Source organism: Chelonia mydas, chromosome 4 (genome assembly GCF_015237465.2).
Source record: "Chelonia mydas isolate rCheMyd1 chromosome 4, rCheMyd1.pri.v2, whole genome shotgun sequence".
NCBI lineage: Eukaryota > Metazoa > Chordata > Testudines > Cheloniidae > Chelonia > Chelonia mydas.
Genome location: NC_057852.1, coordinates 41,667,444 through 41,683,611, shown reverse-complemented (window position 1 = coordinate 41,683,611; position 16,168 = coordinate 41,667,444). Strand labels below are relative to the sequence as shown.

Genomic DNA, 16,168 nt, shown 5'->3' with positions numbered 1-16,168 from the left:
AAGTCCCAATTTGTTCATTAATGTTTTCACAACAGTATTAGGCAAATATGCTTTCCTTCAAAATTGGATGTGTGTGTTTTGTTCTAGCTTTTAAAAAATATAAAACACATGTGGCCAATACAAAAAAATACCACTCTGTTTATGTTAGCGTTCCCGTAAATCTCATTCCAAGCAGAAATTAACAGGAGACAGAATTATGTTCCCTACCTATGTCTTTCCCTCAACACTCCAGCACCATAAGGATGCGAGTCAGCCCAGAATACATTCCTTACATCAATGTTTCAAAATATTGACTCAACTAGCTGTTCAATCATCATCAGTGTAACTCTCAGCATGAAGGAACATTGAAGCAGTTTCCCCAATCTATGCCAAGACGCCAGCGCAATCATCCACTACACAATTTGTTGAAAAAATGTCATAGTCAGCATTAAAGTATTCACTGTTTGATTCTATAATAAAAAAATTCCCTGTTTAAAAACAACATCTGAATGTACACCGTCTTGGTGCTGAAACGTGAGTAGTATTTCTAATACAATTTAAAGAAAAATATTAAGCTAATGTACCAGAAAGGGGCGGGGGGGGAGAGGGAGGAAATCACAAAAACAAATACAGAGCCAATGTAATTAAATTAAATGACAGAAACCCACATTTCACTGGTTCCAGACTTGAAGCTCAAAACTCACAAATCTAGACCTCCTTTATATCTAACAACTAAGTTAACTGTGCTCCCTGGGCAAGTACTTAATTTTTCATTTAATTAAAGTATCTTACTATAACTGTCTGCTCTAAGATGCTGCCAACATGGAAAGCAGGGGTTCAGAACACTTAAAACACCATCCTATTCATTCTTAGCAAGCATTATACATCTAACAAAAAAAATATATAGCACTAGAGCTAGCTCAATATTATTCAAATGTTATTAAACAAACACTGCAGCTATTCACCAAATAATTCATTCAAGTAGTAGTTTTTGTCATATTGGATCAGTTCTATAGACTGTCATTTTAAAAGGGAACAGCTGGAAGGTGATTTGACAAACAGGAACTCATAGCTCTATGGGAAAACCTGTGGAAGTAGGCTGAAGGGGAGAAAATTGCTCCAAGGTTTCATTCTGCAGTACTTCCTGAACCAGTTACACTGGGTGGGAGAAGGAGGAAGAAGGAAAAGATGGGAAGGATTTCCTCACCATCAAACAGGCTACAGTGCCAGCCCCCAAACCCAACAGAACTTGGGAGAGATTAGAAAGGAGAAATCAGCAGAAGGCCAGATGCTATCTACATGGAGGCTCTCTGCCAAGTCTGTATCCCACAGCATTATCCCCACCCCTCACGCCCACAGACTTCTGCATATGGTAGTTGCCCCAGAGTCCCCGCAAAGGTATGTGGGGTTGATCAATGGTAAGAAGGGACTCCCCACCAAGTAGCTGTTTTGGAAAATATAGTTTCTGCCCATATCTACATTTTTGCCCGGATGTCTGCAGAGTCAATGAGGGACAAGAACTTAACAGTTTTGACCACTAGCCTACTTCCCACCCCCAACCTTTTTTCTTGGTGTGAAGTCCCAGAGTTGTGGAAGACCTTCTTTGGGTCTGAGGGCAGCGGAAAGGGAGAAAGTGAACATGAAGACAACATAGTCCATTTCTATATGGGAAGGGGAGACCCACGGGCACAGGGTCCCCTGTAGATGTGCAAGTTAGGGAATGGATTTGGAAGTTCTGTAAGTTTTAAATAGAACAGTATCTTTTAAAGATAACTAATATGTGTACTTATAGTTTCAAATATTTAATTATTAGATGCAAGAATAAGATAAGTAAAGACAAAAAACCCACAGTGAAATCAATAAGAGCAGGCCCACAGTGGGATAAGAATGGTCTGATGAACCTGTTCTCTTACCTGGATCAGCACGATTTCATATAATTAAAACATATAGTAGCAGCGTAAAGAACGGCCAAAGAATTAGGCTTTAATAGTTATTAGAACCAGTCTAGTTCTTCAGCAACTATAGCACAGTGCATACAATTGGGCAAAAGGGTAGACTGTTCAATGAACACCCATAAATTTTCTTAGTATATAATTAGTGAACCATATTAACTAATTTAGAGTTTATTGTTTATTAAACTAGAACGTTATGAAGCAGCAACTGGCTACACTCAAACACAGTAATAATGCAGCCTTTAACTACACAACACAATGCTAATTGCAAGTCCATTAAACATAATAATATGACATACAGAAACTCTTGTTTGGCTGTGCTTGTAGGAGATGTAGGAAAATCCTCCAGTCTACAGATGAAGATTGAAGAGAAAGCAAGAAAAACAAAAAGCAAATAAAGAATAAACATTCATGCAAAATTAGTTAAATATTTGTAACCCACAATATGACAAATTATCTAAAAATATATTAAATTTTAACAAGTTGACACTGGTTTTTAGAAACTTTAGTAATTTTTCCCATTTTGTTGCATCCCTATTTTTCTGTGTGCAAGATCAGAGACACTGCATTGAACAGAAACATTAATTTCAGCCACCATCTAAAATATTACATGGCTGACAGTTTAGAGCTTTTATCCACACTTGTTAAATATGTATGTATGTTTAACAATTTGGGTATGGACAGTATCAATAATACAGGTTTTTAGTACAGAAAACAATATTGCAATATTTAGTTAGAATTTATATAGTGGAGAGAACTGGACAAGAATTATTTTTAAAAATGAGACATGAGTGACTTTTCACATGAGACAGTCTCCTTAGCCATCTCATCACTATGCATATTTTAAAGGCCAAAGTAGCATACTGAGGGTTACCCAACTAACATTGAGAAACGGCGTGAAAGTGATTTACATTATGAAGAATTTTAATTTTATTTGTAGTGCTCTGCAACTCAAATATAAAGAGATTCAAATGGAAAGGAAGAAAGAAAAACAAGCATGCACTTCTAACCTGAGTTTGTGAACATAGCAAAAGTGCAAACTGCATGGACACTGAGCAAGTCATTCTAGGTGTTCATGCGTAAAAGGTGATATTTTAAAATTTTGTCAGTTGTATAGGGGTAAAGAACAGACTTTATAGAGGTAAAGTAATTTAAAGGACCATGCAACATGAAGGGTCAAAAAGTTCATCCTTTATGAAGCAAGAAGATCTCATATGGGAAGAATCAGCATTAAAAGATTAAATACTCTGATTTAAGAACCTCTATGTACCATTCAAGGAACCCTACAAACTTTTAAAAAGTAATTATTAGAAACATTATAGAAATAACTGCAGATACACATAATGTCATTGAGTCACTGTGTACACACAAAGCAGGAGAAAATTGCTCAAAGAAAGCTATGATGTTGTGAAAAAATATTTTTATTCAGTGGATCTATTTCGTACCATTTTTCACAATCCAACCATTCATTTGTTTAGGCAATGATCCTGCAAACTCTTCTGCACATACCCTTTGCTAATGGGAGTAGACCTACTGAAGTCCACAGGAGTATTCATATCTGTATAGTTAAGTATATACCTAAGTGTTTAACTGATTGGGGCCATAGTTATAGATGACTGTATGTTCACCATAGCCCAAATACTGCTCATTGTACTCACATGAATAGTCTCATTAACTTTTACGGAATTATTTATGTAATGCAAACAGGATTTACTCCAAATACAAATGTTTGCACTGTATATTGTCTGGGCAAGAAAAATGGCGCTCTCACTATAAATGCTGTCATGAAACAAAAAAATTATGCTTTAGTTTAAAAAACCTTGTCTGTGTCTGTATAAAAATTAGTTTTAGGACCCAGACTTGAGACCCATCCAACAACAAGCTCTACATGGCTGCCCATAGAGCTCTACTGACTTAAAGGGGACTGCATGGATTCAGACCTCATTATAAGATCAGGGCCCCGGCCTCCACAGCAAGTCCCATACGTTTCTCTGTACATACAGCTGATTCTCCATTTCTATACAAATGTGTTTTTGTTATTTTTAAATTGTTTTTGGCTTCACACTCACTGGATATTTGGTGTAATTCCCTCCAACAGAACAATGTTAACACCACCTATATGAGCAGTGGCACAGGTCTCAGTCATCTTTTGGTGCAGTACATCTTTAAGAGGAAAGAGAAAATACTTTAGAAATACTGGAATATAGTAAAATACTTCCATATATGTCAATTGCTTGCCAAAATACAGTACAAGCTAATGTAAATGTCACAATGTTTGATAATTGTATTAAATAGCCTCACATTTAAACACTAGCTGGTGAAGAAAAGTTGCAAAAATGTAAGCTACACTTTCATTTTCTAAAAGTTTTTTCATTATATTTCAGTTTTTTGAAGTTTTAAATAAATGTTACATAAGAAATATTTTATGTAAACTGGGTATTTTTACACCATAATTACATACATTTGCTGTTGCCTGGCTGGAAGATGTTTACTAGTCAAAGAAAAGCCTCTCCCACCTTTCATTTTTTCTTTTAGTGTGAAACTTCCATGAATCCTCTTCAGCTCTGATTCCATTGTTAGTCCACCAATATCTGCTTCAAGGTGTGTGCGATTCACCATGCCTATTCCAAAGACTATTAGAGTCACGTGCTGAGGTTCAGAAGTAACGAGACTGCGCTTCCTCTGTGTCTTGCTCAAGCTGCTATTGTCCTGTTCATTCTCAAACACAACTCTACATGCAGGTTCAGTAGGGCTCCGAACACCTGCACAAATATATACCAATTATTCAGTGAAAATTTGAGTAAACGATCTACTGTGAAACCTATTTAAATTTGTATTTGAAACTAGGAATTATTTCCTGTATAAGGCGGAGACATTCTGGCTAACCATTGGTATGTCACTCACATCAGTCCAGTAATGTTGTCACAACTAAGCAAAAACCAAGAAACTAAAGATAAAATAATAACTATAACTACAGATGATTTCATTATTATACTGCTAACAATTGCTGATCCCCTTGAAATAAAAATATTTGCTGAATGTTACAGCCTAGAATGAGTATTTAATACACTGGCATGCCTATGTGACTAGATATCAGCTTTCATAATGAGCAGCGGCCATTGTGCCTAGTTATTAGGCATAGCTCCCTCCACTTAAAAAGTGGTGTGAGATTTTAGACAGGTAAACCCCATTTAAAAAAAAAAAAAAAAACAGGAGAAATGTGTCCCCTTGAAATATTTCATCTTTAATTAGATTTCCTTAATATTTCTGGTCAGTTTAATGGCCAGAAATCTCTAGTAATTTAGTTTTGGTGGATAAGTTTCCTTTTAAACACTTTAAACATAACATTAAAAGAAATGTAATAATGGAATTTACATGTAGAGAAGTATGGATATTATCATTTGTCAATTAAATGGATTTCCCTCACTTGGCAAATCAGAAGTTTACTTGCAAACAGGAAACATTTTGTTTGGAAGCCAATAAGATGCCAACCTGAACTCAATAATTCCATTTTACAGTCATTTTTCTGAGCAGAACTACACAAATATTGACAACTTTTAGTAAATCATTTAGGAAAGAATCTTCCCATTTGTAAAATCTATCAGAATCCAATACTACAAAAACCTATGTAAATTAAATTATTTTCAACCCTAAAACATCTCACCTGTTGGCCCAAAAGTTTCAGATGATTTTTCTAAAATCCCTGTTGGATCAGAGATAAGTGAATAAAAATTCAGCAGTTTATACATATTTTGCCAGCACTCTGCAGAGGGCTCACTCTGTTCTGACACTGTAATTGAATCTGAGTCATCCATATGAATGGTCATGTGATCAACCACATCCTTTGAACCCTTCCTGGATACTTTAGAAGTTCTTCTTTCTGATCTCCCAAGAGAATTCTTGTTTCGAGATTCTTTCTTATTGTTCTCATTATTGGTTCTTTTGTTCTTTGCATTGTTTACTCTGTTGCCTCCATTGATGCTTCCTCGGGAGCTGCGGCTAAAGTCAGAAGAGCGAAAGTCTCTATGTTTGCGGGTTTTAAAGGTAGGTGTTGGAGAGGCCGACCCAGCAGTGTATCTGCTAAGTTTGATGTCCGTCTGTGTGGCTTTAATATCATCTATCATTGTACTGAATTGATGAATAAGCCGAACCAGTGCCATATCTACGTGCTGGCTTATGGACTGGCAGGAAATTGTAAAATTACAGTGAAAAGTATTATAATAACGCTTGTTCAGGTCATGAAAAGAAAGGGCATTGGTGGAGTTTTGGGGTGTACACATTGACTTCTCCATTACAACAGCACTAATGCTAAAAGTTTCCAACATCAATGCCGGTTTGAATTCAAGTGGGGGAAGATTGACAGCTCCTTGCCTAACCAAAAAAAAAAAAGATAAAAGTTAAGGATTTTTTAAAAAGAGAAGGCCAGCATTAAATAGCTTTTATATAAAAAGTTCAATAAACTAGTAATATAACAACGTTCAGTTCCTTCAGGAGACCACCTCTGCATTATCGTTTATTCATTTTTTACTATATAGTTTTCCAATATTATACAATATATTGGCTACAGTCGAAACAATAGAAGTGAAAGTCATTTTGGTTCAATATTTTATTGTATGAAATGTGTAGTTTGATGTGTAATTTGTCAATTTTACAATCCAGTTTTGTCTAAGATGTTTTGCAAACAAAGTAGTAATATAGTTTTATTCAGTAAATGACAATTACATTACAGGATTGGAACATCCTAAACCTTGTCAACATCTCTACCTCCCATCCCCTTAGCCCCACCTCCTCTCTCCAGCCTTTCCTGTTGTAGACCTCAAACCTGAATAAGCAGCTGGGTCTCTGAGGTTGCACCTATATTTCTAAAAGTGAAATATGAAGATATCAAAATCCTTTGGATGTAGCTTTTCCAGGTGAAAGTAAATTAAAGCTTAATGAAAGACTGTTTTCCCATTCTGTGAGGATGTGTTTCAGAAAGTCAAAACAGAACTTGAAATGGTGAAAAAGCAATTTCTGTACTCTTACACATATATATATGTAATTTAAAAATAAATATTTAATAATATACCTTCGTGCTCTCTTGCTTTTTCTCTCTTTTGTTGTATCTGAATCAACAATGTCTGCCCTGAGACAGTCCAAAGTCCCTGAGAATGAAAGATACTCTCCGAAATACATTCTATAGCACAGTGGCACTGCATCTTGAGACTGAATTCCTGTATGGCTCAGAAGAGGTTTGAAAACAACCTATAAAAATATAAGGTCTCTGAATTAGTTCTGTTGCCTAGATATTTTTTATACTTCTGTTTCCTGGCTTCAGAAATGAGTTTTAATTTTTTTTATTATTATTATTAATCATAAAACGAGGGTATTTGTGATAGGCTAACTATATAAATTATAAAATAAAAAAGATTTCCTTTTAAACTTCATTTAATTTGTATTGCTGTTAAAAAGTACAAATCCAAGATTTAGACAGAAGAAATGTAGTGAACCTATTTATCCCAAAAAGCCCAGTAAAACTCTTATGCAGCATGTTTACCTCAGCCACTGGTTGCTTTAAATTTATAGCTGGATGAGGGGGTTCCATCCAATTGCAGCCCCAGCTTTCTGACTGGGCAAGGAAAGGAGTCTGCAGAGGAAGGCCCTCCACACAAAAGACCCAGATTCAGTTTATCACAAATCCCCTAGCTCTTCAGATTTAAAGGGAAATGCCCTCTTACTGCTCACTCATGGAAACATTAGGAGACTCTCACAAAGCTTTCAAGGTTATACTGTTTGATACAATACAAGGTGGAACAATATAACTACCTTACGTTTTACTTTGTTTTATCAAACATTTTTTCCTCCCAACAAACTCCCAAACTCATTAAATACACACCTGCGCATCTGCAAGCTGAACAGCAGGAAATCCCTGGTTACCCTCTTCTACACCTGCAATGTCATCCTGACTGGTGCTGTGCTGAGAATGTGTCCCATCCAAAGTGTTCTGGTCACTAGACAGAACTGTATTGAAGTCTGAAGCAGAGGGTATTGTGGGAAGATTGGGTGCAACACCTACAAAATAAATCCCTGTATGAACACTCCAGAACACCACAGCAAGTTATAACACTAAGTGAGTTTACATTGTCTAGACAAAGAATAAAACTCATAAAAAGGATAGTTATGTAGAAACAAGCGGAATACTCAGAAGTCAAGTTGTAGCCTTGTTGATCCCTGGATCTTAGACAAACAAGGTGGGTGAGGTAATATCTTTTATTGGACCAACTTCTGTTGGTGAGAGAGAGAGAGAGAGAGAGAGAGAGAAGCTTTTGAGCCACCTAGAGCTCTTCTTCTGTCCTTCTACTGAGCTCAGAAGAGCTTTGTGGGGCTCGAAAGCTTCTCTCTCTCTCACCTTCAAAAGTTGGTCCAATAAAAAGATATTATTTCATCCACTTTGTCTCATTAAAAGTCAAGGTTTTTACTAGGCTACTAACATTAGAAAAGAGCTCTTCAAAGAGTGCTTTGAGTTACCATGACATTTAGTGTATTTAAGTAACTACAGCTAATGTCAATAAGCTGTCCCTCAGATTATTTGTGGAAAACAACATACCATACTCCTATTAAATATCAAAATACTGTAAGTTAGTTTGGTAAGTCTGTGCAAAAATAAAAATAAATTGCACCCAGATCAAAATAGAGGATTTGCTGGTCTAAAATGTAAAGCTTCCATGAATTAGTGAGCCTGAGGGACATGTTTGGAAAACAATTCTGTAACAACATAATTTATTATTACAGAAAACTCAACAAAAAGAATGGTTATTTACCTTGATATAACTATTGGCTTTTGAGATATATTGTCCACATGGGTTCTATTTATTGCGTGCACACGCTGCACGTACACACAATCAGATTCTTTTTAGGCGGCAGTGCCCATTGCGGCCACACCTATGCTGAAGCCGTCCTCATGTCCCCTTCACTAGACAGCATAAAAGGTGGAAAGGGACAAACATCCCTCAGTTCTTTTGCCAGCACAGAATCCCAGGAGGAGGACGACTCCATAGTGGCAGGTAAGGAAGGCAGGTTGTATAATCCATGTAGGCAACACATCTTGGAGAACCATAATTACTGTATGGTAAGTAACCAACGTTTATTATTCAAATGTTTGCCCACTTGGATTCTATTCTTGATAGCTAACAAGTTCTTGTCTGTTTGTTTGGAGATAGATCATAGCAATCCAACTGAAACAATGGCTGGGCCTACTTAGACGTGTGGCTGGTGAGATGAAAGCAGGTGGGAGACTAAGTCAGCCAGCTGAGTTTGCCAGCAAAGAAAGGCAGGGAGGTAGGATTTTTTCCTTTGACTTGAAACCAACTCTATAAGGAAGAATCCTCAGTGGAAGGAAAACGGCACCTTGCCAACAGCACTGCTAGCTCTTCTTCTGCCTGCACCTGTAAGGGCCCTGATGGCTTCTACCCAGGTCCTGGTCTTGACTTGCTGGGAATGCAGGCTGCATGTTCCTTCTGAAGAAAGCCAGGCATGGGGAACCACCTGGTAAGAGAAGTATCTGTTGTTGGGGTCCCTCAAGCAACAAGTAAGAGAGCTACAGGAGGAGGTGACTAGTTTTTATAGTACCTGGGAGCATTAGGACTTCATTGACAGAACACACTTGGAAACATCTGGGATGGAGAATGCTAGCTGACTACAAATGACTTCAGCATCACCAGAGAAGAAAAGAACCACCTGCTTTAAAGGCAAAAGAAGGCTGTTGGCTACCCTGGGCATTAGACAGTGCACCACCCCCTGAACCAGGTCTTCTGTCAATTCGAGGTCAAGAATCAGTATGCTGTACTGGCTACAGGAGAAAAGGCGAAGACACCGGCCCCAAAGTTATGTGGCTCATGGCCACTGCTCCCAAAGAAGGGGACATAAAGTGGTGGTGGTAGGAGAGTCCCTTCTGCGGGAGATGGAGGCAGACATTTACCAATGTGACACAATGTTCTGGGAGGTGAGCTTCCTGCCTGTACCCTGCCTAAGAGATATTAAAGGTTGCCAAGGTTCATCACTACCCCATGCTGCTTAGCCACATGGGTACCAATGATATTGCTAGGTACAACCCTAAACAGATCAGCTGTGACTACAAGGCTCTGGGAGTGACACTGAAGGTGTAGAGGATGCAAGTGGTGTTCTTGCCCATCCTCCCAGTTGAGGGTAAGGTTCCAGGTAGGGACATGCACATCCTGGAGATGAATGCATGGCTGTGTAGATGGTGTTGATAGGAGGGCTTTGGCTTCTTTGTCCTGGCTGTTCCAGGAAGGAGAACTGCTGGGAAGAGAAGGGGTCTATCTAACCAAGAAGTGGAAGAGCATCTTCACACACCAACTCATCAACCAAGTGATGTTGAAAGCCCCAACAACCTATGCTTCCAAACATCAGTAGTACGTCTAACTTAAGGAAGATCTATCTGACCACTGGTCTGGCCAGTCTAACTGCTCTGAAGAACATAAGACATGAGCGTTCTCAGCCAGGGAGCTCAAAGATCCTGCAAACAGTACATTACTGAGGGCTGACACCTGGCATGATAAGGTGCTTGGCTGAAATCCCTTATCCCTCTGAGAGGGAAGGGCAGGAACTTGAGGCCATTTATGTGACAACATCTGTCCCCACAGATTTGGGGTCTGTTCCCTGGTGAATCATTTCTTCCGAGTGGCAGACAGGTTGACTGAAGGGAGACAGCGCATGTGCAATCGGGTTGAAGACTTTCAGATAAGGCACCATTCCCAACTACTGACATTGCAACGCCTGAGCTAGTTTGCCTTTTGGTTCAGCGCCCCTTTTATGGGAGGCTTCCACTTTCCTATCAGTTAGATACTTGGAGAAAAGTCTTTTTTAATGGAATAACCATGTCCTTTGCTACAGATGCTACATCAACATTGACCTTAGGCACATCTCTGAGAGCATCCTTTGACTCAGGCAGTTTGTAGAATCTGAGAACATGCCTGTTAATGTGTAACTTTTTTTTGCCACTCATCCCTGATTACTTCCTTGCATGATAGATACAGGGGAACTGCTGCCACAGGAGAAGGTTTAGAAGGAAAATATTTTCTCTGAAGCTTGTTCTTGAGGGCCTGCTCACGTCTTATCTGGATCCTGGATACTACCACCTTTTCGCACACTTTTCAAACTTTTCAAGGAGGGAAAAAACCTTTCTAGCATTTTGTTCGTGTCCTGCTGAGAATCAGAGGCAGATATTGCTCCTTACTCAGTAAAGGAGGAAGTGTCTGAGTCAGAGGCAACCATCTTTTAGGTTTTTCTTACCCTTTTTGTTTGTTTTACTTGGGGAGAGAGGCGTTTGTGTGTGTGTGCGTGCACACACTTTGCAGGAGTGGCCACCTGGGTATGCCCTTGGTGGGGGTCTTTTGTGGCTAGCCTTGCGAAGGGCCTTGAGCCCTCTACAAATTCCTCTCTCAGAATTCTTCCCTTTAGGTTTCCACTCTTGCAGGTCAGAGGATGGGAACTCATTGGCAGATTTTCCTGAATGAAGCTGGGAGGAAGAGGGGCTAATTGTCAGCCCTGCATCTCTCCCCAGAGCACTTAGGAATGCCATTTCAGGACTTTGGATGGGACTAGACCCTGTCTTTATGAAACACTGTATTATAGGGACTGACTCACCATGAGGTCCTGAATCTCTCCTATGCTACCAGGGGACAGGACAACTACTGAAAAGGAAGTCTTCACTAATAAGGTGGTACAGGCTGGTAAGGAATCAAAGGGGGGAATCCCATCAACTCTACTATTAGCATATAAAGGTCTCAAAAGCGAAGGGGACTTCTGAACTGGAGGAAAGCCCTTAAAGATTCTAGCAATTGCAGGTTCAGAATACATAGTGTGGCCCTGGATAAAAGCATGATGTGCAGATATTGCTGCCAGGTGTATCCTTATGAAACTAATAGAAAGTCCAGATTGTTTCACAGCTAGTAAATAGTACTGAAATGGGTGTTGTCAAAAAAGCAGCTGCTTCTGAGATGCCCAAACAGAAAATTTCTTCCTTTTAGCTTTATCAGTCAGTCTGATTGAGGCTTGCTTTCTTAGGAGCAGTATTTTCTGAACTGCTTGTTTGGTGAACATCAGCCAGCCAATACAAAGGCTGTCCCGGTCCCAACGTCCAAGGGATGAGAAAGGCATCTGACAGGCAGCCTGAACTGCAGCACTCTGTGGAGCAGAACACTCGGCATTTCTTGTTTTGGACTCAGGTAAATAAGTCTACTGATGGGCCTCCCCACTTACAGAAGATGTTCTGCGACACTGGATCCTTGATTGATCACTCAAGGTTGCCTGAGAACGGTTGACTGAAGTGATCTGCTAGTGAATTGTGAATGTTGGCCCTGGAAAATTCATGGTCAGAGAGGAATATACCAATTCCAGAGCTGAATGGCCTCCTGATAGAGCGGAAATTACATGTGTTTGTTAACATGATACCACAGATGTGGTATTATTTGTTAGTACTCAGATTGTGAAAATCTAGAGCAGAAGCAGGAATGTTTTGCATGCCCGGTGGATAGCTCTGAGTTCCAGGAAATGTAAAGACCAGCTTCTGGAGGATACTACAGGCCCTGTGCTTGAATGTGATTTAGATTCCACCTCAGAGAAAAGGCACTGATCGCTAGTCTTGGTAGGTAGAGGTGCAGAGACAAGTACTCCCTTGCACTCATGACCCATGCATTAGTTTGATGAGTACAGTGCTTGTTGCAGGACCACAATCAATAGGCCCATGTGGTGGGTTGTTACACTGATTTCAACCACACTTGCATGGACCACAGGTCAAGACTGGCAAACTACATAACACAGGGGACGCCATATGTCTGAGAAGCATTCGGCATACTCTTACTGATGTCCTTCTGTGAGTTAGAAGATGGTTCATCAGGTTCCCTATGGTTTAGAATCTTTCTTGTGGAAAATGAGGTTTCACTGACCTGGAATCTAACACAGCTCCTATAAACTCTGTCTTTTTAGTCAGAGTAAGTGTAGATTCTTTCTGTTGACTTTGAGGTCCAGTGTGGTAAAGAGAGAAGTTTACTTGAACTGAGAAGTTTACCTACTGGTAGACCCCAGATCAACCTGTCTGCAGGATACAGATAGAAAGGAACACCATTTTCCCTTAAGTGAACTGTATGACTACCAAGTATGTAGCGAACACACTTTGTGGAGTGGGAAGAAGAAAGGGCAGAATCCTGTACTGGTAGTGAGAGATGTTCTTATCAGAAATCTGAGGTATTGTGACAGAGATTTTTGTTATCAATTTGTCTGGGGCGTTAGTTGATTAGGCTGACGCTCCAGGATTTTTGGGGAGGAGGTACGGAACACATTAAATGTTTAAGTTTTAAAGCTTTATTGATAAAATAATAAAATAGCAGCAGAGAGTGCTGGGGACGCTTTCACATTACTTATGGGAAGAAAGAAAGCATTAGTGCCCCAAGCCCTAACCCATTTTTATACTTACACACACACTACCCGAGACTGGCGAGGCCTGGGTATAATGTTAGAAGAAGAGATGGGGAAGGGTGGACAGGAGTAGTGTCCTGGGCCCAGGTTGTTTAAGGATTTGCTGTTGATTTTTGAGTTGCTTTAGCTTTTAGGAGGGTTTTAAGTTTGGGGCTTTTGGGGAAGGGGGGTGTATTTTACTTAGGGATTTTTGCTTTTGGTGCTTTTAGGGCTAGTTTAAGTTGGCTTGCTGTGGCCTTTTTGGCTTTTTAAAACATTTTGGCTTTGGAGATTTTTTTTTTTTTTATTGGCTTTAGCTGTTGCTGTTTTATTTGCTTTTATTTTTTTGCTGCTATTTTTGCAGCTTTGCTTAATCTAGTGTTTTGGGGTTTTTTCGACAGCTGGGCAGCTGCTAATTTTTTGTTAAGCCCATGACCTTGGACCGGGGCCAGAGTTTTATTTGTACACGGAGCTAGTTGAAGTGTTGAGTTAACCCGTTCTTTGTTTTTCTTCTTTCTCCCCCCCCGGCCTTTTGTATTCTGCAAAGGAAACTTCCACTCTCCATTCACACACCTTTGTCCCTCCCCAAAATGCTTTGCAATGCTTGCAACAGTGTTAGCCACATACAATGCTGATCTGCCTTCCCTGGAGATTCCCTGAGGGAGAGGGCCATTGGGGTGTGACATTCCCCCCCTTGACCCTGAATCAACGTTTTGTTGTGAGCGGTCCTCACTTAGGTTTTTATTTTCCCTCTGACACAGTGGCTAGGGCTACTGTTGGCCTTCTGAATAAACAGCAATATAACCTACACAAAATTGTTAGGGCAGCAACAATTGCGTACACTAGCCAACAATGACTTTTGGCTTTATTAGTAACATAGCATAGCACATCCCCCTGTTGGCATAGCTGCCCCACTCGAATGGCTGTGGCAAAGGCAGCTTTCTCCAGATTAAATGTGTGCTGCAACACTGTAAAGGAGGAAGTATTTGTCTGGAATGCGGTCAGTTGTTTCTGGGTGTGCATTAAGGGCAGGAAAACATTATGTCCTGTGACTCTGAAGATGTAAAAAGTCCAGAATGGGAACACTAATTCCCTTCCTTTCTTGGGATGAGAATATAATAGAAATAAAAATCCCTGCCTCTGAACTCCAAGGGCATCTCTTCCACTACTCCAAGATGCAGGAGGGAATCCACCATTTACTTCAATAGTATTTCATGGGAGGAGTCCCCAAAAAAGAATTAGGAAGATGGTAGGGGGGTAGGAAGGGACTGGAATTGTATGCAATACCCATTTCTAATAATGTCAGATCCACTTATCCATAGTGAACCCAGTCGAGGCGGAGGCGGAGGAGGAGAATAAATAAATTTAAAAAAAAAAAAAAAAAGCAGTGGCCCACAGTTCTACCAGCCTCTAGACTGGTGCAAAACCTGATGTTGAGAGGAAGAAGTCGAGTACACCATAGCTGAAGAGGTCATCTTTGTTGGAACCTGTTCTTCTCTGTTGGTGGATCCAGTGCCTTCTGTAGGTTATTATAGTGTGCACTACAGGGATACTGTCTGAAAATTTGAGGTCTAGCTGGTTCTCTCTTTAGGGCTGACATCTACAAGAGAATACAAAATGGCTCTAAAGTCCTTAATGAGTGGAGGGCCTTGCTGGTCTACGAGTTGAAGAGGTCACAGCCCTTGAATGAAAGATCCTCTGTTTTGGTTTGAACATGCCTGGATGTTTGATTATTGGAGCTAGGAGGATCTCTGTATCACCACATAGGTTGCAATGGTGTATGTGGATACATCCAAAACAATATTCAGTGAAGATCTAGATATCAGCAAGCATGACAGATTTTAATTCTGCCCTGTATTCTTGTGGAAGTCCTTATTAACAGACCATTTGTCCTAAGGTAGATAATTATATTTTGTGAGAAACACCTAGTGTTTGGTAATGTCCATCTGGAGACCGGCAGAGGAGTAGACTTTTCTGCCAGAGAGATCCAGTCTTTTAAGAGTCCTCTTCCCGTGGTGGTGTATGAGGAGGCCCTGGTTGCTTGAATAATCCCTGAATAGCCACTATGACAAATGGATGTGAATAAAAGTACATAAAGCTCTGGGGAAGAACTTGGTACTGTCTATTTGTCCTCTTGGAAGTGGCAGATACTGATGCTAGAGTGTGCCACACATCTTTTACAGGCTTTCACAATCCCTCCTGTAACAGACAATGGTGAATCTACCAAGCATGGAAGGGGGCAGAATACCAGGGGGCCTGTTTCTTGTGAGAACCATGCCTTTTCCTTCTCAAAGTCTCTACCTGACTTCATGACCATGAAGCGGAAAGGACATCTTGGGTACCAAAACACTGCTGGCCAAATGAATCTACTCTCATGCACATGCGGGGGCATGTACACCAAGAGCAGAATACTTGTGGACAAACAAAGAAAAACTGACTAATTCGAATTTCAACAGTAACTCCTATTAAAAGCCAACAATAATTTGTATTTTTTAAAATATGGCATTATTGTAAACTGCATTAATATGTGCTAGTTTTAAACAGTCAGAAAAAATATTTAGCCACACATTCCACAGAAGGATAATGATTCTTAACATTGCCACACATGTATGCTTTTAGTTTTGAATTCACAACTTATACTGCTGTTCATTATTATCCCCAACAACATGCATTTTACTTAAGCAAGACTCACTAACTAGATTACTCTTCTCTATCCATATATGCTACATGTAATGGTATAACTGTAGATATCACTACACACCTTTTGCAAAAGAAAATTTTGA

The 16,168-nt window shown here is 39.8% G+C and overlaps 1 protein-coding gene across 26 annotated transcripts in view; it reads right to left on the bottom strand.

The window, feature by feature from the left end:
• Positions 1-16,168, bottom strand: part of KIAA1109 (KIAA1109 ortholog) — a 226,017-nt gene that overhangs the window by 70,279 nt on the left and 139,570 nt on the right. For 22 of the 26 annotated variants that reach the window (XM_043545479.1, XM_043545461.1, XM_043545464.1 and 19 more), the window contains 6 exons: positions 7,807-7,982; positions 7,000-7,175; positions 5,596-6,302; positions 4,448-4,693; positions 4,001-4,094; positions 2,231-2,281 (listed from right to left, as the gene is read on the bottom strand). In XM_043545479.1, the coding sequence (XP_043401414.1) occupies positions 2,231-2,281; positions 4,001-4,094; positions 4,448-4,693; positions 5,596-6,302; positions 7,000-7,175; positions 7,807-7,982 (1,450 nt within the window). The remainder of the gene's footprint in view (positions 1-2,230; positions 2,282-4,000; positions 4,095-4,447; positions 4,694-5,595; positions 6,303-6,999; positions 7,176-7,806; positions 7,983-16,168) is intronic. The other 4 variants (XM_043545465.1, XM_043545472.1, XM_043545475.1 and 1 more) reach the window with 1 other exon arrangement.